The sequence below is a fragment of the Callithrix jacchus genome, chromosome 18, assembly GCF_049354715.1.
Source record: "Callithrix jacchus isolate 240 chromosome 18, calJac240_pri, whole genome shotgun sequence".
Classification (NCBI taxonomy): domain Eukaryota; kingdom Metazoa; phylum Chordata; class Mammalia; order Primates; family Cebidae; genus Callithrix; species Callithrix jacchus.
Window position 1 is genome coordinate 26343050 of NC_133519.1, and position 22793 is coordinate 26365842.

Below are 22793 nucleotides of genomic sequence, written 5' to 3' on the forward strand. Positions count from 1 at the left end.
ACAGACAGATGAACCTTTTTTTCCATTGATTTTAGAAGTCAAGTACTGTCCGGGCTGAAGTCTTGTTGCCATTGTTTTTTCAACCTGGAGCACTGCTTCAACTTTCATGAGTGAATAACTTTTGATCCAGCCCTCAGAGCTCAGATAAAAAGTTGCATCCTCATAGAGGACTCCACTTGCCCCTCTGTGAGCTTATCTACTCTTCCTCATCTCTCTTGCTGCCATATGCATTCATGGTTGCTCAACTGTTTCCTTTGAGGTTCTGACCACAGGTGTGGTGATCTGGTTATTCTTATAACTTTGCTTGTTTGTTTGCCATCTGACTTTAAGGTTTATGCAGACAGGGGCCACATGTGTCTTGTGCATCCTCGTATCCTTAGTACTTCATACGGAAAATGTCCCCTTGCAGGTGCTGAGCAAATGACTGTTGACTGAAGGCTCTGCAAGGCAGTAGTCATAATGTTGCCTTTATTCCACCTATCTCAAAGGACGTCTGTTTTCCTAGTTTTAGACAATGCACCTTTTAATTTTGAATTTGGTTCAATCAGGCAAGGCATAAAGTAGGCACTTATGCACCAGGCTTCATACTGGGAGCCTGAGATGTCCAGTGAGCCATGTTGAACTCAGGTTCTGATACTGCCCTGTTTACTAGCCTGTGACCCTGGGCAAGTCACCTCTCTTCTTTGACTCTCAGTCTTCTCCACTGTAAATCATGATGATCATTCATCAAAGTCTTAGCATCTAGGGCCCTGTAAATTATAAATCCCTGCACAAATTATCGTTATAGTCATTAAATTGGTTTCTGTTTCCTAGAGGCTTCCTGTCTGGGGAGGGGACCAGGATGGACCCTTACTCTAACTATCCTAACTTAAGGTGGCCTATGTAAAGTTCTGAAAGAATGGATCATAGGATGCTATCTTTAGGTTTAGACATTTTGGTTTTTGTAGAGTTATCTCCTTTTTTCCCTTTGTTTCTTTTTCTTTTCTTTTGTCTTTTTAATTCTTTGGTCTAAAATTTTCTGGGATAGCTAGGCTTCACTTTTCTAATTTACTGATTAGGTGTGAGTGTGGTGATAATGAAACAGAGAAAACAATCCTAAGAAACAACCAAAGCTGCATGTGGAGCTCACCCAGAGAGAGAGTCCTGACCTTGGCCAGCTTGGACCAGCCCTGCTCCCTGCAGCCAGTCCCACCCTCCTGCTCCACTTGGTCCGGGGCTCAGGCAGCAGTGCCCCTCTGAAGGGTCAGCACCCCAGCAGGATCCATGTCCTCACCAGGGAATGGCCCTGTCACAGGTTCTGTTACTTAACTGGTCTGATTTCATTCTTCTGTCCTTTTAGTTAATAGCAAACATCTCTATGAACCCACTGCATGTAAAGAATTCTGCTAGGCTCTATGATGGTTACAGATTCTACCTGAGACTCACTCCGGTTATTCAAAGACAATAATAATTGCTGGCATTTCTTGGTGACTAATGTGTTCCAGGTACTATGCATACATTATTTCGTTTGGCATATATTATTAAATTTAATTGTCACAGCAAGCCTATCAGGAAAGTACTATTTTTATCCCATTTTATGAGTGAGGAAACTGAGTTTATATAACTTGCCCAAGGTCACTTGGCAGTGATTGGCAAAATGAGAGTTCTCACTCAGGGCTGACAGCCCCAGAGCCCTGCTCTTAGCCTGTGTGCCACATTGCTTCTCCTGTTCATGACTTACTAAGAAAGAAATGCCTAATGCCTAATCACAACCCAAGGCAGCATTGCAAAAATATCGTAGGCAGGTTGGAAAGTATGCTGAAGGAGTGCAAAGGGAATCCTGGGGCAGGGTCGGGGGGTAGATATGGAGGCACAGAGAGGCATTTGGGAAAGGGCTAATGCCTCTGGGCAGAGAGAAGAGTAGCCAGAAGATGTGTGGTAGAGGTGCCATTTTTTCATAAAGCCTAAGGTGTGGAAGGATGGAGTGGCACGTGAGGCAGAGAGTGAAACAGAGAAAAGAATCATAAGAAACAACCAAAGCCGCAAATGTGGAGCTCACCCAGAGAGAGAGCCCTGACCTTGGCCAGCTTGGACCAGCCCTGCTCCCTGAAGGAGGGAGGAATATGACTTGTTCCCAAAGTGGCAGCCCGTAACCACAAGGGGGAGCCGTTACGGTAAAGGGAGAGGTGCACCCTAGAGGTTCTGAGAGGTTCAGGCTTCCCAGAAACAACCTCCTGCAGTAAGAATTTCAGACTCCGCAATGGTGAAGTGGTGACACAACCTGCTGCCCGAAGTAATTAGGGCCACGCAGATCCTTGACACTCTGCCTCTTGATTCTGACGGCCTAGCCCTGGCTTCTGAACACGTGCTCTTTTCCCTGTTCTCTCATGCAGCTCTTGCAGGAGGCTACCATGAGCTCTCTCTGGTGCTCAGGAACTGGAGATGTCATCGAGGACTGGTGTCGATGTGACTCCACTGCGTTTGGAGCTGATGGACTCCCCACCTGTGCGCCTCTCCCACAGCCTGTGTACGGTTTCCTTTCTCTCTCTTGGCATTCTGGAGACAAATACTGAGTGTCTACTATTTGCAAAGCAATAGGCTGGGTACTGGGAAGCAGAAGGAAAAATATGACACAATATCTGCCTTCCCAGAGCTTTCAGGCTACCAGGGGAGGCAGCACAGATGGTTTTACTAGAAGAAAGAATGGGACAAGTATAACAAGAGACATTTAAAGAAAGTGTGAAGAGGGAGTGGTCATGTCTGAATTGAGGCCATGGGGAAGGCTTTGTGAAGGAGGCGGTGCTTGAACCTCTCCTTGAAGGTGGAGAAAGTAGGACAGCATAACTAGAAGACGACTGGGAGAAAAATGCCATTGTAATTGAAGAGGTGAGAGATCTACACCGAGAGCTTAACTAAACCAACAACATAGCCACTAATGGAACACTTACCGGGTGCTAGGCATGGCATGGAGCAGTTAGATAGCGCTCATTTAATAGACAAGAAAATGCATTCAAATGGATTGAATGATTTTTCCAAAGTGGTAGAGCAGGACGCAGAACTGGCTAAGAGGTACGTTCTTGGCCATTGTAGTATGGAGAGGATAAAAGTGAGCGATGATTTGGGGCAGGACCAACAGGGCTTGGTGACTGATTGATGTGGTGGTGAGGAGGAGGAAGTGGAGAGTGAACTTAAGGCTTCTAAGCCTGGCGGCTGGGAAGATGAATAGGCCATCAGGCAGCAAAGAAGCACCAAAGGATATGCAGGTTTGAGGAGGAAGCCAGTTTCATTTGGGCTTGCCTTGGAGCTGGCATGGGGTAGTTCAGGAGGATGCTCAGTGTGCAGAAGGAAAGATGGAGCGCTGAAAAAAAGTAGATACTAGAGATAAGATTACAGTCAACCCCAGAGAAATGAGAGATGGAACCACAACTGTGAGAAAGACTGCTCCAGAGCAAGTACCAAGTGGGAAGAGCGGAGGGCTGGGATGAGCAATAGGAGGGTCTGCATCTGAGGGGTGACGAGGACGAAGTGCTACAAACGTGTCCGAGAATGGCCAGGCCCCATTTCCCTCCCCGCAATGGAAGACTAAACAGTATGGCCAAGCTGAGGCCCAGGAGCTGAAACAAGAATCCCTGGTAGCTTCTAATATGGCATCTGCCATGGGATCGAAGCCACAGAAATACTGTATCTAATAAAGAGTGTATTCTATGTAATCCCAGCACTTTGGGAGGCCGAGGCGGGTGGTCACAAGGTCAACAGATTGAGACCATCCTGGTTAACATGGTGAAACCCTGTCTCTACTAAAAATACAAAAAATTAGCTGGGCATGGTGGTGCGTGCCTGTAATCCCAGCTACTCAGGAGGCTGAGGCAGAGGTTGCGGTGAGCCGAGATCGCGCCATTGCACTCCAGCCTGGGTAACAAGAGCAAAACTCTGTCTCAAAAAAGAAAAAAAAAAAGAGTGTATTCTAATAAAGAAAAGCTGGAAGAGTGTGATCCCAGGGACTGGTGAGGCAAAGAAAGCCTGAAGTGAGGATCAGGGCCTGCATAAGTAGAAGGCTGAGTAAGCAGGAGCAACAGAGCGCTTAGGAAACCAGCAATTGAGAGGCTGCCCTCTGGCCTGTTTCATGCAGGTGCAGGTGGGCACTAAAGGGCCAGGACAGAGCAAGAAGAAATCAGAGAATGAGGAGAGTGCAGCAATAGAGGGTCATTATAAGCCAATTTCTTCTCTCGTCCAGACTTCCTTCTCTCTGTAGGTGGTTTTTAGATACCTACAGCCTTTGGCTGTAGAGAACAGGAAGTTCTTCATAGTCATGATTTGGACTTCTTGAGTTAAAAGAGAATCAAGCTCATTACTAATAAAAGTTCTTTCATTTAGTATAAAGGGAGCCACTAGGAGAACTGCGGCTGTTAGACTAATTCACCGGGTAGGAGAGCTACCTCTGAAACAATACTGAAGCTCCTGAAGGGTTATCAGATAAACACAGGATCCAGCCGTTGTGTCCTAGGGCTTATTTTGTTTTTAAATCTGTGTTCACTAAATCTTATTGCAAAAGATTAAATTGGGCTAAATTTTCATGAACAGTAAATGTCTATTAAGGACTTTCCTTTTCTTGACAACTCTGATCACTTCCTTCAGTAGCAAACCTTAGTTTCAGTTGGAAACAAAAATATGCTCTAGTTTTACACAAGTCCGTGTAAATCACATATACTGTTTCTCTGAAGAGGCCGGTTTAGTCCATATTTTCACAGAATTTGTGTTCTCAGAAGTCTAACTTACATAAGGTTCCTAACACTTTCTTTTTTTTCAAAATAGCACTCTGCATATGACTCTAATTAATGAATTTGTCAATATTTGCACTGTTTTGGGCCTATTCCATCTTCAATGTCGTATGCAAACTATGCGCCCCTTCACTAACAGAAGGGCATGTGTTTTGTATTATTTCCCCACTGGTTGAATTCCTTACTTTTGCGCCCACGGCATACTATGATTTATTTTTGAAACTCTTATCACATATTATTATAATCACATACATAATTATGTGCTTCTATTGCTCACTAAGCTCCTTAAAAGAAGGGGCTGGGATGGGCTTGTGCGCCACTGCATCCCCAGCAGTGAATGGGTGCTTCACAAATATCTGTTGAATTGAAACTGAAGATTGCGGATGGTGTGGTGTCATCCATTCTTAGTGTCTTGCACAGTGATCTTGAGACCATCGACAGGCACCTGCGAGCCAAGCAGAGAGAAGGAGGGCCAGGATTATGAGTGATCATGAGATCGGGGAATCAAGGATGAGAAAAATGGCAAGAATATTTGTAAGGAGGGAGGCTGGAGTGAGCAGGAATGGGGAACGTTCCCAGAATCCAGTGGTCTAGAGAAAACAACAGAGAATTGGAAGAAAGAGGGGAAACCCGAGGCACATACAAGAAATCAGAAGGCGGCTGTGAATTGACACCACATGGACAATTCAGAGATCTGTACCAGTGAATGCCAACAAGCATTATTAAGTTTCTGTGAGGTACAGAGAGGTGTGAGCTGGCAAGGCAGGACAGTGGTAAATGTGCACAACTTATAAAGAATGAGAAGCCTATAAACTGAGAAAATCAAGGAAGGGCTGGAAAGAGGAACCAGGATATTTATAGAAACCCAACAGCAAAGATGGAAACTGAAATGAAAATCCAAGCAAGCAGGCAGAGAACATTACTGCAAGGAGAACTTGACATGTGGCCAACTTTTTCTTGCCCAGTACAGCCCCCTGTGAATATTACTTCCAATCTGAACCTGTCCCAAGGTCCAGCCAGCAGATGGCCTGAAGAAAAAGATGTTAGTTCTGAGAGCCAAAGGGAAATCAGGGTTTCCCCCACTGGCAGGGCAGATGCTGATAAGGTTATGGAAACCAAAACAACGGTAGCCTTATTGGACATCACCTTCAATATGCCTTTATATGGGCTTATTTTGTTTTTAAACCTGTGTGTGTGTATACACACTCTTGAGATTTTTCAAGAGAAAATCCAGAAATTATGATATTCTCCAGCCGTATAAAATAGTACTACTCCAAAAACCCTATCCTCTGACCCATGTAATATGCAGACATTCATTCATCTTTCATGCACCTACTGATTTATTTATTTACACCTATTGAGTGAGTTTCTAATATGTAACAGGCAGTTAATACATAAAACAGATCTCAAGAGTCCTCAAAAACATTACTATCTAGTGAAAGAGGCCCTCAAAGAGATCATTTTTGTAGCTGGTTGGGAAAGAAAAGCTTACAGTGTGGCAATTGAAGTAGTCAGGGCCCGAAGAGAGTCGCACTTGTATGGCTGCTTCATGTGCCTTCCTGTCTGCATATAGGCTGAGACTCTCCACGGTTCATGAGCCCAGCAGCACTCTTGTGGTCTTGCAGTGGGAACACTCAGAGCCACCAATCGGAGTGCAGATTGTAGATTACCTTCTCCGTCAAGAGAAAGTCACAGACAGGATGGACCACTCCAAAGTGGAGACAGGTGAGCGTCCCTACTTCATGGGCTAGTCTTGATCCAAGGTGATACAACGAAAACAAAGAAAAATGCCGTGCCTCATGGCTTTGCTCCAGGTCCCCAGTATCCCAGGGCAATGCAGGAGGAGCAGGGAGAAGAAGAAGCTGTTCTTCCAGGCAGCAGCCATCTTGTCCATTTAAGAGTTTTTGCCTGGTGAGCATCTGACAAAGCCTTGTTTTGATTTTGCTTTTTGTTTTGTTTATAAAAGAGGTGTCCATTTCATTGCCTCTAGGCACATTCACAAAGAAACAACAATACACAATTCAAGGACATGTGAAGAAAAACAGAAAAAAAAAAAAAAAAAAAAAAACAAGAAAAAAGAAACAACAAAACAGCACACTAGTTATCCTAGCCCACAACTTGGAAACAGTTCTCTGCTAACCACTGCCATGATTACAGAAAAAGAGAAATCCTTTGCTAATAACCCCCCTCCAGGCAAAAGCATGTGCAAACAGATGTGTTTGGCCCATGTCTTTTCCTGAAGCAAATTGCTTTTCTCAGGTCCAGCTAGAAGAGGGAAGCCTTAATGGAATGGAAACACCCCATGAAAAATGTTCCTTGCTTAGTGATTCACTCTCTGCACACAGCCAAAGGTCGACATACATAATCCCAAAAACTTAAGCATGAGGTGTGGTCACCAGCAGGCTGATGGCATCAACAGTCTGATTCAAAATAAACAGCTTCTGGTGAGCCTGCCACTGAGGGTTAGAGGCATAGGCAGCTGCCTTCAGGCATGGAGAGCTGTCTACCGCTTCTCCCAAGGTCCTTTGCCTGATGTGCACAGGTATTGCTGAGGTATGGCAGGGACCATTACCAGAATGCCATCTCTGTCCATGGCAAGAACGTTTTATAAAAGAGCTCTCAGATGTGGTGTGCACCTCTTGCCCTAGTTGTGTCTGAACTAACTCTAGACAAATGTCTCTGAGCAACCGGTTAAATATGAAATAGAAAAGACCATTTCTTCTAGGTCTCCTTTCTTACCCTAGAGATTGAGGACCAAGTAATTATAATGTTAAGTTCTCCTGGAGTTGATTCTATCTCCTCATTGCTGGGCCGTCACTGTTTCTCATGCCTTTTCTTTTCCTCCCGCTCTGGGCAGAGACGGTGCTGAGTTTTGTGGACGACATCATCTCTGGAGCAAAGTCTCCTTGTGCCATGCCATCTCAGGTGCCTGACAAGCAGTTCTCCACCATCTCTCTGATCATACGATGCCTGGAACCTGACACCATCTACATGTGAGTAACACGCACCTGTAGTTGGTTGGGAAAGAAAAGCTTACAGCATAACAATTGAGGTAGTCAGTGCCCAAAGTGAGTCCCAGTGTGTCCTGAGGTTCTCACTGGTTTCTTTTTGCTACTTGAGTTCCTTTAGAGACTCAGCAAAAGATTATAAGTCTCTGAAGTCTTATCCTGGGTGGCATTATAGAGAACCTTCTCGAGTACTTAGACACTGGAGTGGGGAGGTCTACAAAGATAACACGGTCCTGTCCCTCGAGGAGTTTGCAACACAGAGGGGAAAGATATAAAAACCTAACTTTAACTTATAGCAGAGTTAAATAAATGTAGATAAAAAAGCAAAAAACAAAAAACAAATTGTAAAAGAGGAAAAGAAGCGATTAATTCTAACTAGAGTGGATGTCGTCTAAACTGCATTGTGTAGAATTTCAGCTGACAGTCATGTTGGAAAAGGTACACCAGGCCCAGGTAACTACAAAAGGCAAAGGTGGAGAAGCATGGAGGCGAGTTGTAAGTAGTCTGTAGGGCAGAGGCAGATGATGAGTAAAAGGGAAAGGAAGAAAGTGAGACCAGAAAGATAGAATGCTGTAAGTCCAAGGAGTCACTTTGGAGGAAAGGCATAGAATACCAATAAGTCTGCTTTAGAAAGCTAGCTAGCTCCGATGGCACTGAAGTAATTTATAAAGGTTAGAAATGGGCAGCATTTTTCTTCAAAGAAATACAGCAAACTATATCATGGCACTTGGAATGACCCTATTCTTTCTGTGAACTCTTCGCCATTTCTCCCTGAGCTCTGGGAACAATTGTAAAATGTTTGTGACGCAGAGATGTAAGAGATGCCAGAAAAGGAGCGATTGTGATAGAATCTGAGTCATGATGGAAAGATTTGGGTGCTAAGGCAGAATTCATGGTGATGTCGTTGTGGGACTTTCTGACCCATCAGGATGAAAAACATTTAACCGTTTACAGAGGAGGTCACGAGAATAGAGTCAAGGTTTCCACAGTAAATTATTTCTATTTCCACAGTTAAAGAGTTCAGAGATGAAAAGCACTAGAAATTTGAGTGGCATTGATTGCAAGATGAACTTCAGTGCTCAGGCTGCATGTCTTCAATATAGGGAAAAGCAGTGTCGCTGTGGGCCATGCATGATGAAAGTAAGGTACATAAACACGAATGGCATTCTAGAGGATTTCGACATATATATATACACAGATGAGGATACTAAGACCGTGTTGGTGCACTTTTTGGGTGACTCCACCAATACCGTGATTCTCATCAGCTCTTTTGATGGTGGGCAGTTGTGGCCCTTTATTGGAAGGGAGAGGGTGAAAGGAACAAGGATTTGGGAGTGGAGACCACCTAACCTGCTGTAAGGCATCTCAAACTCAGTGAAACTTGAATTATCGTTTATATTAAAGGCTCAGTAGTCACACTGTTCATTAGGAACACCAAAGTTCTTATGTATGAAAGGTGGTATTAGGAGTGCAGCCATTACCCACCCTGGGACCTTCCTCGTGTTGGCCTGATTGGCTGCGTTTCCGATAAGAGACCAAGGCCAATATCATCTCTCACTCCAGCTGTCTTTGTCAATCTTCCGTTATGTCCCTCCTACATCTTATAAAACGCGGACTTAACGATGAATGCTGATTATTGAAAAATTGGAGCCAATGCATGGAGCTGAGGAAGAAACAGCAAACCTCCACCAGGTGGCGCTGCAGATCACAAGAAGAGGGCGGCCCATGTGGGCAGCCAGGGGTGCCATTCCTCTCCAGGAAGGATGCAGGAGAACTGTGCTTCAGTCCCTGCAATAGGGACAGAGCCCTGGGTTAAGAGTTAAGAATACATAAGCTGCAAGTCTGGTTTCGTTCCTAACCACTGAATGGCTGTAAGCAAGACACTTATACTTTCTCCAACTGTGTTCCTGTCAACTGGGAGGAAGGCGGCCTTCATTAGTGGAGTGCTGACTACGTACGTGGGCGCCTCACACTGAGAGTCGCAGACTCCTCTCTTGCTCTGTGAGATTAGGGGTAATGTTCCCATTTGTAATTGAGGAAACAGGTGAAAGAAAGCGGAGTAACTGCCCCAGACTCATACAGCTAGTTGTGTGGGGTCTGCAAGCCTTGCGTCTTACTCCCCGCTACTCTGCGTTACTGTGAGACTCTCGGAGCGTGACCTCATTACCTCATGTTAAAGCAGAGAGCTGGCTCTGCACCTGGGATCCAGAGGTGGAGCGGCATTTCTGCTTAGCTGGCTTCCTTTGTCTCTCTGTATATTTTATTTAATGCTCTTAAAAACATTATTCTGAGAAGGATCCATGGTACGAAAACAGTGAAGAGCTCCTACTTGAAAGGGACCTTAGAGTATGTCTGGTCCACCATTCTTCACTTTACAGATGAAGAAACTGAGGCCAGCGTAGGGAGGTGACTCACGGGCCTTCCAAGCCCTTGCCCCATCATCACAGTGCATGCTTACAGGAGAATGACTCTTTCCGGATGTGTGACAGCAGACACATAATTCAGAAGATAGAGAGCCAAATCAGAGGCATGGGCAGAATCCAACAAGCGTGGAGAAGGAAAGTGGGAAAATAGCAGGCAAGACAGCCTGTCCTTGGCAGGGGGCTTTCAGTCCTCCACTCAGGCCTTTTAAGACCCCGCTCTGGAGGCAAAGCTGCTCTGTGTTGGTACACACGTACACAGGCCTCCAGCAGGGTCACCACCAAGTCTCTAGCCATGGGCTGAACAGTTTTCAGTCAGGCAGCAGTGGAGGAAGCCCAGAAGTTTTGGACAAAGCAGTAAATATAGTTACACATGAGCCGTCTGATTGCAAGCAGGGCTTGCTGACCGGAGAGAATTGGCCTGGGAGAGAACAAGACTTCATATCTCCTGACACTGATGAGAATTGACTGCCAGAACTGGGCCCGGGACACCAGTCTGTGACAAGGATCAAGCCACCCCACCTCTGGGCAGGGGACAGACTTCCTACACACAAGGGTCCTGGTGTCAGGACCTCTGTGGGAGAAGGGAACTCGCTCGGGCCCCTAGAGGGTAGTCCTGCTGAGGTTTTTAGGACATTGCCGATTCTGGGGCTTTCTCACTTGCCACTCTATAGAGGAAACACGGGCATGAGGGGGAACTTCACCCCATGTGGGAGTCCCAGACTACAGGGTATAAGTCTAAAATCTGCCGAGTGATACCAGTGGGCCTCTTCCTGAGAGGGGAGGTCAAGGTGGTCTGGAGCAGATGGGCAGAGGAGGGAGTTGGTGCCTGACCTGAGACTGGGTTGTGGGAATGAACCCGGAACAGAGCTCGTTCTACATGGGTCCGGTCACTTACACCTGCTGCCGGGTTTGGTGGCCCCATTCACAATTCTAGAAATAGTACCAGCAGCTGATGAGTATCAGCATATGGCATGTGGGGCCACTGCTAGGGGTCAAGCCAGCCTGGTTGACACTGGGAAGCTGTAGGGGCTGTGTGCAAGGGAGCCCCTCTGACCTTAGAGGGGAAGAATGGCAAGGAGACTGTGGGTTTGGAATCAGGGTCAGGCTGGGGTTGGGTACTAGGTAAGACCGTTTATCAGAACTCAGGAAAAAGGGATGAGGCAGAGGCCTGTGAAGTGGATTGAGCCACTTTGCTGCAGACAGGAGCGACGGGCTGCACACTTGGCCCTGGTCTGACAGCACGGAGGGGTGGGAGTCCTGCAGGAGGTCAGCAGGTGTGACCCAAGCTGCTGTGTCCTGAATCCAGGCAGCTCATCACATCCTGAGTCCCAGCTGATCAGTGCTCAGGTGGTATGGAGCCTGCCTCTGTGGGACCCCTGTGATTCAGCCTGAGAATCTGAAGATAGAGGGAAGGCAAATGGCATATGAGGGTGCACGGCTCTCACGCTGACCATTCTGCCGATGTCTTTGTGGGAAGGGAGTGGTGGACCATGGTTGTCTTTTCTCTGTTGAGAGAAATGCATATTTCTTGGCAGAATTATTGGACAATAGCTATATCTTTTCTACTTCACTGGTGCGTCTGTTCCACACCCAGCTGACGTTTAACTGGACCGCTCTGTCTCAGGGCCTCTCTCTCCTTCTCACCTCTCTCCCTCCCTGTAACTCTGCCAGAGGGAAAGAAAATCTATAATTGCCAATAAACGCAGCCTCCTGTGACGACACGGCAGAAAGTAAAGTGACAAGAAGGGCGACATTAATGATTTTCTTTAGACTGACTGGGTTCGTTAGCAGAGGCCCTCGGCACAGACACCGGAGCTGATTGCCATGGTGATGTTCAGAGTCCCTTCTCAGTAGCAGAACCCACAATTCCTCTTGTTCCTCTCCATCCAGCTCCATCACCCAAGGGGAATGCTTTACGTTCAGTCTTTAATTGCCACATTTTCATTTTCTTCCTGGAAGGGTTCTTAGAGTCATGTCTTCACACTGTCATGAAGATGGCGATGTTTCCACTCTGGATTCCTGGTCCACAGTGGGCAGCATCTCAGAGGAGCAGAGTGAGTTGTTTGTGGGGAATGAAGTGTCTAGCCACAGGCATCTCACTTTAAAGAGGGAAACTGTCCCCAGTCCTTTGCATAAAGACGCTGCCTGCACACGGGACAGAACTGAAGAGAACTCATATGATATATGCGGTGTTACGAAGCATGTTATCTTTCAGGTATTTCTGTATATTGTTACATCATTCTTATGGTGTTTTACAAGCATCTCTGTTTCACGGGCATTCACTGTAACTACGCGGCTTCAGACACAAGTTCTGACCATCTTTTTCCAAAGATATAAACTGTTTCCCTGAGTGGCTGTCAAAGTTTAACTGGCACCAGAGTCACCTGGAAGGCTTGGGAAAGCACAGAGGTCTCATTCAGTGGGTCTGGGCTAGGGCCTGCTGCTCCCAGGTTCCCAGGTAATGCTGGTCCTGCTGGTCTGGGTGCCCCACTTTGAGAATCAGTGCCTAACGCCATGATGCTTTCTGCCAAAAATTACACCCAAGACAGCAAATGACAACCCAAGACCCACCAGGAAGCAGTGAGAGGCTCTAGGCTGCATCTTTCTGCCTGGGATGGTGGCAGTAAACGTGACCCAGGATGACAAGAGCTGCCCATCCAGGCAGAGCTGGGCCATGAGCGAGGGCCGTGGAGCTCTAGCCTCCAGCCACACTGCTTCTGCTAACCATGCCCTCCCACTCCACGCCAGGTTCACGCTGTGGGGAGTGGACAGCACGGGACGGCGCTCCAGGCCAAGTGATGTGATCGTGAAGACACCGTGCCCCGTGGTGGATGATGTCAAAGCCCAAGGTAAGAGGCATCGAAGTTAGCAGGGTTTTCGAAGGAATGTCCCAGGTGCACCCCCACCCCTTGCTATGAGGAAAGAGAGACTAAGCGAGTCAAATGGAACAACCTGGAGTTCAGCAGGGAAGGAGAATTCAAGGCCCAGTATAGGAGCATCACCTTTCCAGAAATACTCCTTAGCAGAAGTCCTCATCATACCATATGACTCCACATAGCCGTAAGTCAAGGAGCCCATAAGAGACGCTGATGAAGCCCCCTAGCATACACAACCATAGGCCAGGTGCTTAGGTACATAGCGAAGCACCTGTGACCTCCGCCTCAACATACTGATGGGGTCGCTTACTCTATTTATAGGTTTTTGGACATCTGAAAGATGATTTTTAATTAACATATACAATAAGGCTGCAGATTTGGAGTTAATTGCTAACTCCCCCCCGTCCCTAGCAAAGATACATCGACATATTTAATTCTATATTTTGAAGTTATTATGGGCCAGTTCTTTGACGAATAACTGTGCCTCCGCTATTCCTGTGTTACAGGCTCAGTCCCTGTTAATTAAGAAAAGCTTGTCTTCAGCCAACATCCATTGCACAGAGGTACCTTTTCCTCATGACAATCCCGGGCTGGTCTTGACATCATCCCCTATTCTGAGGTTTTTACACCCTGTTTCTAACCAGAATTTTATTAATTCTGGTCACCACGTCTACAAGGCTCCAGCACTAATTTCAGTAATCTTATCAACCACTAACGTGGTAGTATTGAACGGATAGCACTCGCATATCAACAGAGACATTGATGCTGGAAGTTTTAGGTTGTGCAAGTTTCAACAGGAGAAATATTGTATCCAATCTGATCTGCTGCTATCCCTGAAATCACCTTATATGTGGCTCCTGACTCCAGGTGTATTAAATTGACAGGAGGGACACAATCAGAATGTCCAAGGGGTGACACTGTGATGACGTGAAATCACAGGGGAAAGAGTGACCTAGATTCACATTAATTAAAACCACAACTATTGTAGCACTGTATGCCTGAAAGATCTTCAACTTTAATCTGAATAGCATGTTAAAGATAGGGCTATTTCCAACACAGAAATCTGATCATCTCACGGGCCCTTCTTAAAACTCTTCAATGTATTGTCATTCCTCTTGTGACAAAAATATTAAACAGGTACATTAGGAACTAAATGGAGTGGCCCCAGCCCACTTCTCTAGCCCTTAGCCAATGTCTGCATTCCAGCCTCCCTCAGTTATTCCAACACCATTTCCATTCAACCATGAGGTCTTTACACACATTGGTTCCATTACCTAGAATTACACTGTCAACTGATGAACTCCTCTTAGTCTGCAAATCTCAGATCAGGTGTCTTTTCTTCAGGGAAGAGGGGGCCAGGAGCCATAATGAAGTATCCTCACAGCACCACGTTTCATTCCTTCAGAACATTCATCATAATTTATTATAATAATGGCGTGTTCAATGCCCATCTCCCTCACTAGACAGTGAGCTCCATGAGAGGAGAAGCCCAGTCTGTTTTGCCCACTGTTAGATCTAACACCTGGGAAGCAGCATGGTTGACTAACTCATTGCAGAGAACCTGGAATCAGCATCCCAAGTCCAAATTCCTGCTTCCCATCTGACTGCTTGATCTTCAACAGGTTATTTCACTGCATGCCTCAATTTACTCATCTGTAAAATGGGGATGGGGCAGATAGTAACCTAGCTAATGAGGTTCTAGTGAAAATTAAGTGAATTAATTTAAAATAGAAAAAAAAACACCCAATGCTTGGCACATAATAATTATTCAGTAAAAGTATTTACTGAATGAATGACACCATACCCCCATGTTATAGATGCAGCAATTGAGATTCAGAGCAGAGTCAGCAAAGTGATCAAGCTCACAAAGCCCCTGGCAGAATCAGCACTCATACCTATTATTTTACCCCAATTCCCATTTTGTTCATGTTACAAATGGTTAGAGGGTTATTGGGCCAAAGACTGAAGACCTTCCCCTTGTCTCTAAATACTGGTGAAGAAGAAAAGGCTCACTAAAATGTGAGCCTTTCAAGTTACATATTAAAAATCTCCCTTTCTAGACCCTCTGGAATGAGTGCTACTGGATTACGGGGTACAGATTGAATGACTTTCGAAGTCTCTGCAATTCCCTGATGAGGAAAGCAGAGTCTGGCATTGAGAGACTGTCTGGAGAGGACCCATGGCCCCCTTATTTCATTGTCTGCTGATTTCTTCCTGTAAGCCAAAGAGAGGCAGGTGGTGAGACCGTGTGTTGGAGAGTTTGCTGGTGTCTGCAGGTAGCACAGCCTGCAGTGAGTAGTGGGACATCAGGGAGTAGGCAGCGGGTGGTGGGACATCAGGGAGGTGATTAGCAGGTGGAAGGGATGCAGCATGATGCTCCCTGCAGGGATGGATAGGTAGAAAGTACTTCTGGAGTAAAGAGTGGCCTATGTAGGGAAGTTTGCTGGGAGCAACCACTACACGGTTTTCCATGCAGGGCCCCTTCAGGTCAGCCCAAGCCCTCCAGAGTATATCAGGATGTGCTCTGCCTGCTTGTGCTTCTTAATAGAGTTTCTGAAATCTCAGCAGATGAGCTTGGAGCAGAAGAACCAATTTAGTACTGAGACAATAAAATAACACTCTCAGGGCCTGTTATCCTTCAGCCAGGAAGGTGTCCTGTGCAGGGTAAATCCAGAATTAATGAGTTAGACTAATTGAAGGTATCCTTGCAAATTAATATAGTTCTAACAGTTCTACCAAAATATATGCTTTGTCTCCCTCAAACCCAGATGGTGATCATAAATATAATCTTGCCACAGTCAGGTCTGAGTTTAAATCTAATAACAAATGGGAATTACCTTTTAAGTGACCTGGAGCATGACTTCAGTGCCTCATTATCTAGCTAAAACCAGACTTTATCCCTTATGTGAAGATTTACCCTAAAATAGACACTTTCTCTGAAGAACTTTCCTGCATTAGGACACTAAAGCCACTGTGGAACTAAGTTTCTACCAATGTTTTGCTGAAACCAGCCTTCCCCCAGTAGGTTCAAGCTCGTGGGAGTGATAAGATCAACCCTCTTAGCTAGACTCTAGGTCAGGTCATGGCTTTCTGAGAGTTCTTCATGAAGCTTCCTCCAGGGGAGGCTAGTTCTCATCCACCCCTCCCTGATGCCCACTCTCTCTTCATGATGTGGACATTCCTCTATTTGTTCCTTCCACAGCTGTTTATCGAGCCTTGCTATTAGACGATACAGACAAAAGTAATTAAAATCAAAATCTGTGTTCAAGAATTTTACAATCTGATTTCATGAAGTTATTAAGTGATTCAACACACATTAAGCCCTTACTAAATACCTGTCCTAGGAAGTAGGAGCCAAGCCTCCTGCCTCATGGAGCTTATATCTTAGCAGGGGTGACTGACAGCAACCAAACGTGTATAATATTTCAGATGGCTATGTGTTTTATGGAGATAATTAAGCAGGACTGTGGGGTAGCAGGTGCAGAGGGTAGAATTTTAACTGGAGTGGCTTGGGAAGAAGGTGAGGGTGGAAGCCATGCAGAAATCTAGGGGAAGATCTTTCCAGATTGGGAGGCAGTGATACAGAGATTCTTGGCTCATGTTTGAAGAAGAGGAAGGAGGAACACTGGGAGGAAGAGCAGGAGAGGAGCTCCAAGAGTCTGTGGGGAGGACCCCCCAGGGCTTGGCCATCAGAATGGGGCACTGGACTCTGCCTGGGATTGGAGCTGGAAGCCCTGGAGGACTGTGACTGGGGGCTGACATGATGGAGAGTGGAGTGTCCCCTGCCTGCTCTCATGCTCTGCATCCCATCCATCGCCAAATCCTTTTGGTCCTCCTTTTAATTATTGGAGAACAGATTTCACAGCAGTAGGAAATACAGGGACTGTGAAAGGAGGAACTTCCTCTTGGTTTATTTTTCCCACTTTTTAGCACACTATATTTTACTAAGTACGTTTACTGCTTACCTGAGTGTCTCCTACCACTAGACTGTAAGTGCCATAGGGTGAGTATTTTTGTCCGACGTTGCCCAAGTGCACAGGAAACTCTTGGGCCCATAGTAAGCACTCGGAAACAGTTTTATTGAATCAATGAATAAATATAAGCTTACTATGTCCAGACATCGTGGATTCTTTTCTAAAGGTTTTACTTTTAATATCACTTTTATTCTCACAAGAATCTTGGAGGGTATGTATTATTAACCATTATTAAACAGACACGGAAACTAAGACCCAGAGAGGTTAGGTAATTTGTCCCAGGCCACACAGCTAGTGTGGCCCAACTCCATTTGATGCCATGGTGCCTGGGTCAGAGGGCCTCAGTCAGCCCTGGTAATTTATCCTGCTGCCTGAGAGATTTCAGTTCCTTTCTAGTCATGTTTTTGTGATAAGGCTGTGTAGACAGGCTTCTTGCCATATTTTCACCTGCATCTTAGACAGGTATCTGTCCTGAATAACTCAAGGTTTCTGTGAACCTGCAATTGAGTAAAATTATAACTAAACATACCTATACTATTTTCCATTGTTTGAGTGAATTATTGAGGTGCTATGAAGACTAACAGAATAAATTCTCTCAATTCTTCTTGTGGAAATAGCAGGAGCCAGAAATATTCATGCTGTAGGAGCCTGGAGCATAGCTCTTTCTGAAGACAGCACCTCACTTACTGATGTGGGCTTTTAAGCATGCCCAAGAGCTAGAATATCATGGTTTTAGGAGATTGGTGGTAGAAACTGGTCTCATCTCACATGCTGCAAAAGCTGGGAGCCGTCAGCCTTCTCTAGCTAAGTGTAACTACTAGGTTATGAGAATGGCAGGCACCTCCTCAGCCATCGCTGCTCCTCAGCAAAGACCGCCAGAGCCAGGGCCTGGCAGGGACTCGTTCTTTCTCATCACGAGAAGTAAGAACAGATTGGCACCAGTGCAGGGGTGGGAGAGGAAGCCCAAATCTGCCCATCTCAGTTCTGGTCTTATCACCGGCATTTTTTCTCCCTCTGGTCATTATTCTCTCAGCAAGCGCTCCCTTCCTTCCATGGAACACAATGCATCTCTTAGAGTAGTCGCTTGGCTTCTTATCTCAACTCTAGAAATGACAGCCCCCCCTCCACAGCTACTAGGATTTCCCCTTTTCTTGGCATCTTTGGTTCAATCAGGGCAATGCCCTTGACTGCAGAGAGTCATCCCAGATTTTCCATCCCGTGACTCTGCCTCCTATACCTTAAATTGGTTAAACATCACCGATTCCCAAGCATCGGTACACAATAGCAACAGTAGATAGGCAGAGTTTTCCATTTTGACTCCGGTGCACGCTGGCAGTGTGACCTTGAGGAGGTAGGTAATGTGGCCTTTTCCCAAATCTTCTCATTTGTAAAACAGGCACATTCATATCCATCTTTCAGTGGTGGTGTAAGCACTGGGATTCACATGTGCGAAGTTCTTGGCAAGCATAGGCCTTAAATAAACAACTAGAGACACCATAGATATTTATTTTCTAAATCACTGTTCTCTTTATTTCTTGATTCCATTTTTAACAATATGAGAATTTTTAACAACCTGAAAATCTAAATGGATTTCTGTACTGAAGTTATTTGCAACACTGCTAAATATGGTGGCTGCAAGTTTGGATGCGACAGGATTGGTGTGAACTGGTATAGAGAGAGATCACTGAGAAACTCCTCCCCAAAGTAAATTTGAATGGTTTCCAAAGGTGTCAGTTGTATTCATTCAGGTAACATTTTTGGACCTACTAGGTTGGCCTTGTGCTAGCCACTCAGGATAGTGAGGGCATAAAATCTGGCTTCTGTCATCATAGGCAACAGGCAAGACAAAAAAGCAAAGAAATAATTGCAGTGTCTGGGCAGGATAGAGGTAGATTTTATTCATTTCAACTCTGGAAACTGCTACAAGGATGACTTTGTCGTGACCAGCAGTGCTGGTCACTCAGAAGTTTGACAAGGAATCAGGTTGCCATGCCTGCAAGCTAACCAAGGGTCACATTGGCCAAGTTGTGGCCTGGGAACCTGTGGGCTCCATTTCTTCATCCCTGGAATTAACACCACATCCAAGACAAAGCATTGCTCTCCAGATCTGAGTTTCCCAACTGTTTAGGGAGAAAAATGTAAATACATCTCCTTTCTGACACATTAAAAGAGAAAATACTTAATGATGAAGTACTTTGAGCTCTGTAAGAAAAAAAAGGCCAACTCTATGCAAAATCAATTTCCATTTTGCCGCATCACCAACTTCAGACTTAGCAATTTATGCCTTTGAGGAAGAAATATCAAAGACATAAATTAAATGGAAAGATGACTCATTTACACTAGATGCCATTTCTGGGTCTCCACAGATCTGCCTTTGTATCTGGTCTAGGTGGTCCTAACAAAAGTTCTGCTTCTCCACGGTCACGAGGCCACTCCAGGCTCTTCATGTCACGTGCAAGCACTGCCTGACAGTGCCTCACTTCATCCCTGAGCCGAAAGCCCACCACCCACTGCCAGGGCCGCTCTAGTGCTTTGGCAGGACCCCTGGTATTCAAGCATATGCCAGCTAGAAGTGCAGGGTTGTTAATGCCTCATGGGAGCATGCTAGACCAGTCATGTATGGAAGCTGGAGATAAAATTTTTCCTTCTACACCTGGATGACCCAGGGGAGATCCAGTAGTTCATACATCATCTGCTGCAAATTGTAAGCAATCGGCTCATCGGGAAGGCGTGGCCAGCTCCTTCGTGCTCTCCCTTATCTTTACTCTCTCTTCTTTCTTGCCTCATTTCCCTTTACCTTCACTCCTGCTTCCCTGGGATTGCACTTGCCAAAAAAGTGTTAATGTATTTTCCCTCAAGCTAGGTATTTTTAGGAAACCTGAGTGAAACAAAGAATATTGTAACTGAAACAGCGCTTAGAGGTATTCTAGTCAAAGGCTTTCATTTTATAGAACAGAAAACTGAAGCCTGGTGGGGCAGACACAAAGTGAGTTAGTCAAATCACTTTCTTCAGACCTTGGGTTCAGTGTTCTTTCAGTTACAGCATACTCACATACATATAAGTAAACATGCATATATGTATATATGTATATACACCCCATACATTCAAATCCACACATATGTGTATGTATGTACTATATGATATATGCATGTTATATATATTATATATGTTCTACATGTGTATCCATATATGATACAGATCATATATAATGTACGTATATATACATTATCATATATATTTAGATAGATAGATATGAACTTATTTTCCTTTTCTTCCTTCCAGAAATAGCAGACAAGATCTACAATCTCTTCAATGGCTACACCAGTGGGAAGGAGCAACAGACCGCCTATAATACCCTCCTGGACCTGGGTTCCCCTACCTTACATCGGGTCCTCTACCACTATAACCAGCACTATGAGAGCTTTGGGGAATTCACCTGGCGATGTGAGGATGAGTTAGGTCCCAGGTAATCAACAAACTGCGTCAACTCTTTTAAAGACTTCTTGAAATTTTGCACTTCTTATTCTGTAATACTGTGTCCATGAAGTTGCAGAGATTTCCTAGATGAGCTTAGGCACTCGGAAAAGTCAGTCCCCTAATTTAAGACAGTTCAGCTCATGCAGATTAGTTTTGGATAAGCTCTATTTACGTAGCCCAGCCATGAACGCTTTTGCAGAACTGTGAAACAAATTTTGCTCTTGACCTGTTTTACCCTCCTCTTTATCATATTGACATAGCATTCCAAACCCTAAAAATCAAAGAGCCAAAAGCAAGGTCTTGTGAAAGATAATTTGGAATTTTATAAAGAGGTTATCCAAAAATTGTTTTTGCATTTAGGTTTTTCGTATATTATATGTATTGCAAATACTTGCTTTGAGTTAAATTCCGCATCTCTTGAAATGCAACACGAGAGTAACCAAAGACCCATCTTGATGTCAATCTTGGCCAGAGCTAGGGTTGCATAGTGTTTGTTTGCTAACTTCTCTTGGCCCCAAGACCACAACTGCCTAATACTCCACACCCACTGCTTTTAGGCTGCACAAACAGTGCTTGGAAAGTAAGAAATGAAAATGAAATGTACCACTTTTCTTCTGTTGTGTTCATCGTAACTGTATATTGCTGCCTTGAGAAAAGAGACTTTCCTGGAAAGAAAAGACTTTCCTGAAATTTTTGGATGATAGGATAAAAATGATTTTCATATGGAATGTTGGTACCTATATGTCACCAAATTATTTAGGTGCTTGTGAAGAAAAAATAAAAATAGGGGAAGGCCTGTGAGAATGGGAAAAAGAATTAATGAGAAAGAAAATGAGGAAGGAAGAAAAAAATGAAGTGGGAAGGAAGGAAGGAAGGATAAGGGAGGGAGGGATGGAAGGAAGAGAGGACGGAAGGAATTGAAGAAAATCAACACTATAGAATCCTCTAGCCTTTAAAGAATTCTTTCACTCCAGCTAAGAGGGCAGAATGAAAGTGGCTTCCAAAAGTCATTCCATGCATCTGACCTCTGACCAAACTGGAGAGAGAATTAGCCTCATTTGGCCTGCTGTGACTTGCAGTTATGAACTTTCTCAGAAGGACATTCTATTTTCCTACATTTGAAGGAAAGAGGAAAATAGGTTTATCTCCTGAAATAAAATGATTTCATGTCTAAGATCTGTCACGATTTTTCTACAATTTGCAAATAATTTCCTGTTTATAAAGGGTGATAGTTCTTGGGCAAACAGAGCCACCACTATAGACCAGAGGGAAAAAATGTAAGGGATTTTTAATTTGTCTAGTCTCAGTTTTGGTAAGAGAGAAACTGTGGGTTATAAAGTAGATACATGTTAAGAAATGTCCTCTTCACTTCAGACCCTATCTTCATCCTGACCTTATTCTTACTCATCCCTAATATCAACCCCATTCTCTAACTCTCTCCTGTCCTCCCCACTCCCCCTACCTCCTCACCCCTCCTTTCCTCTCTGCTTCTCTCTCCCCTCTTCCTCTCCCTTCCCTTCTCTCTTCTGACATTTATTGAGTGTATATATACAGTTCTTTGTCAGGGAACATAAATGTCACAATTTGAAACACACTAACATTGCATATATAATCTTGATTTCTAAGGGCATTTGGAGTGCTTTTAAAATTTCTCTCTTGTGACTCAAGAGTCAGAAGGAAAATTGGTTAATGAAGAAAGTGAGCAGAGAAAGAAATGTAGATCTTCTTGTAAAGTAAGGCCACCGCTGACTTCACACTCTCCTCCCAAGGGGCTCTTTCATGTGTAATACTAGTCTTTCATGGCTATATATTAGAAAACATTGTGTCATTTCATTAGTCTGCAGGAAATAAAATTTGGCTTTTTAGTGACATGGATCTCAGAGAGAACCACAGGAAAGGAAAAATCCTCTTTTTTGAAATATGTCAACCCACTTTGGGGTTAGTTGTGAAGATGAGTATAAAAGGGTCTATGGCTGTTGACTTCCTCTGAGCAAACGGAGGATTCCCTCAGTTCACCACAGTCCAGCTCCATTAAAACTCTATGAGCCCTCCAGATTGAGCTGAGGGTTGAAAATAGTTTGAGAAAAACACTGGTTGTACCATTAATAAGAAAGAAAGTCACAGGCTCCAAAATGGTAAATGGCAATGCCAAATTTATTATTATTATTTAAAGTGAGCACTGAAAGCAGCAGCAAAGACTGTATGGGCTAATTAAATTCATTCTCTCAGAAGGATGATAGGAGGTGTTCCTTTGTTCATTTCTTGAAGATGATGCTG

At 44.6% G+C, this 22793-nt stretch overlaps 1 protein-coding gene across 4 annotated transcripts in view; it reads left to right on the plus strand.

Moving 5' to 3' along the window:
- ASTN1 (astrotactin 1) overlaps positions 1-22793 on the plus strand; it is a 328578-nt gene that overhangs the window by 300335 nt on the left and 5450 nt on the right. For all 4 annotated transcript variants that reach the window (XM_035279096.3, XM_078356254.1, XM_035279094.3 and 1 more), the window contains exons 18-22: positions 2373-2506; positions 6331-6482; positions 7615-7750; positions 12937-13037; positions 20322-20505. In XM_035279096.3, the coding sequence (XP_035134987.1) occupies positions 2373-2506; positions 6331-6482; positions 7615-7750; positions 12937-13037; positions 20322-20505 (707 nt within the window). The remainder of the gene's footprint in view (positions 1-2372; positions 2507-6330; positions 6483-7614; positions 7751-12936; positions 13038-20321; positions 20506-22793) is intronic.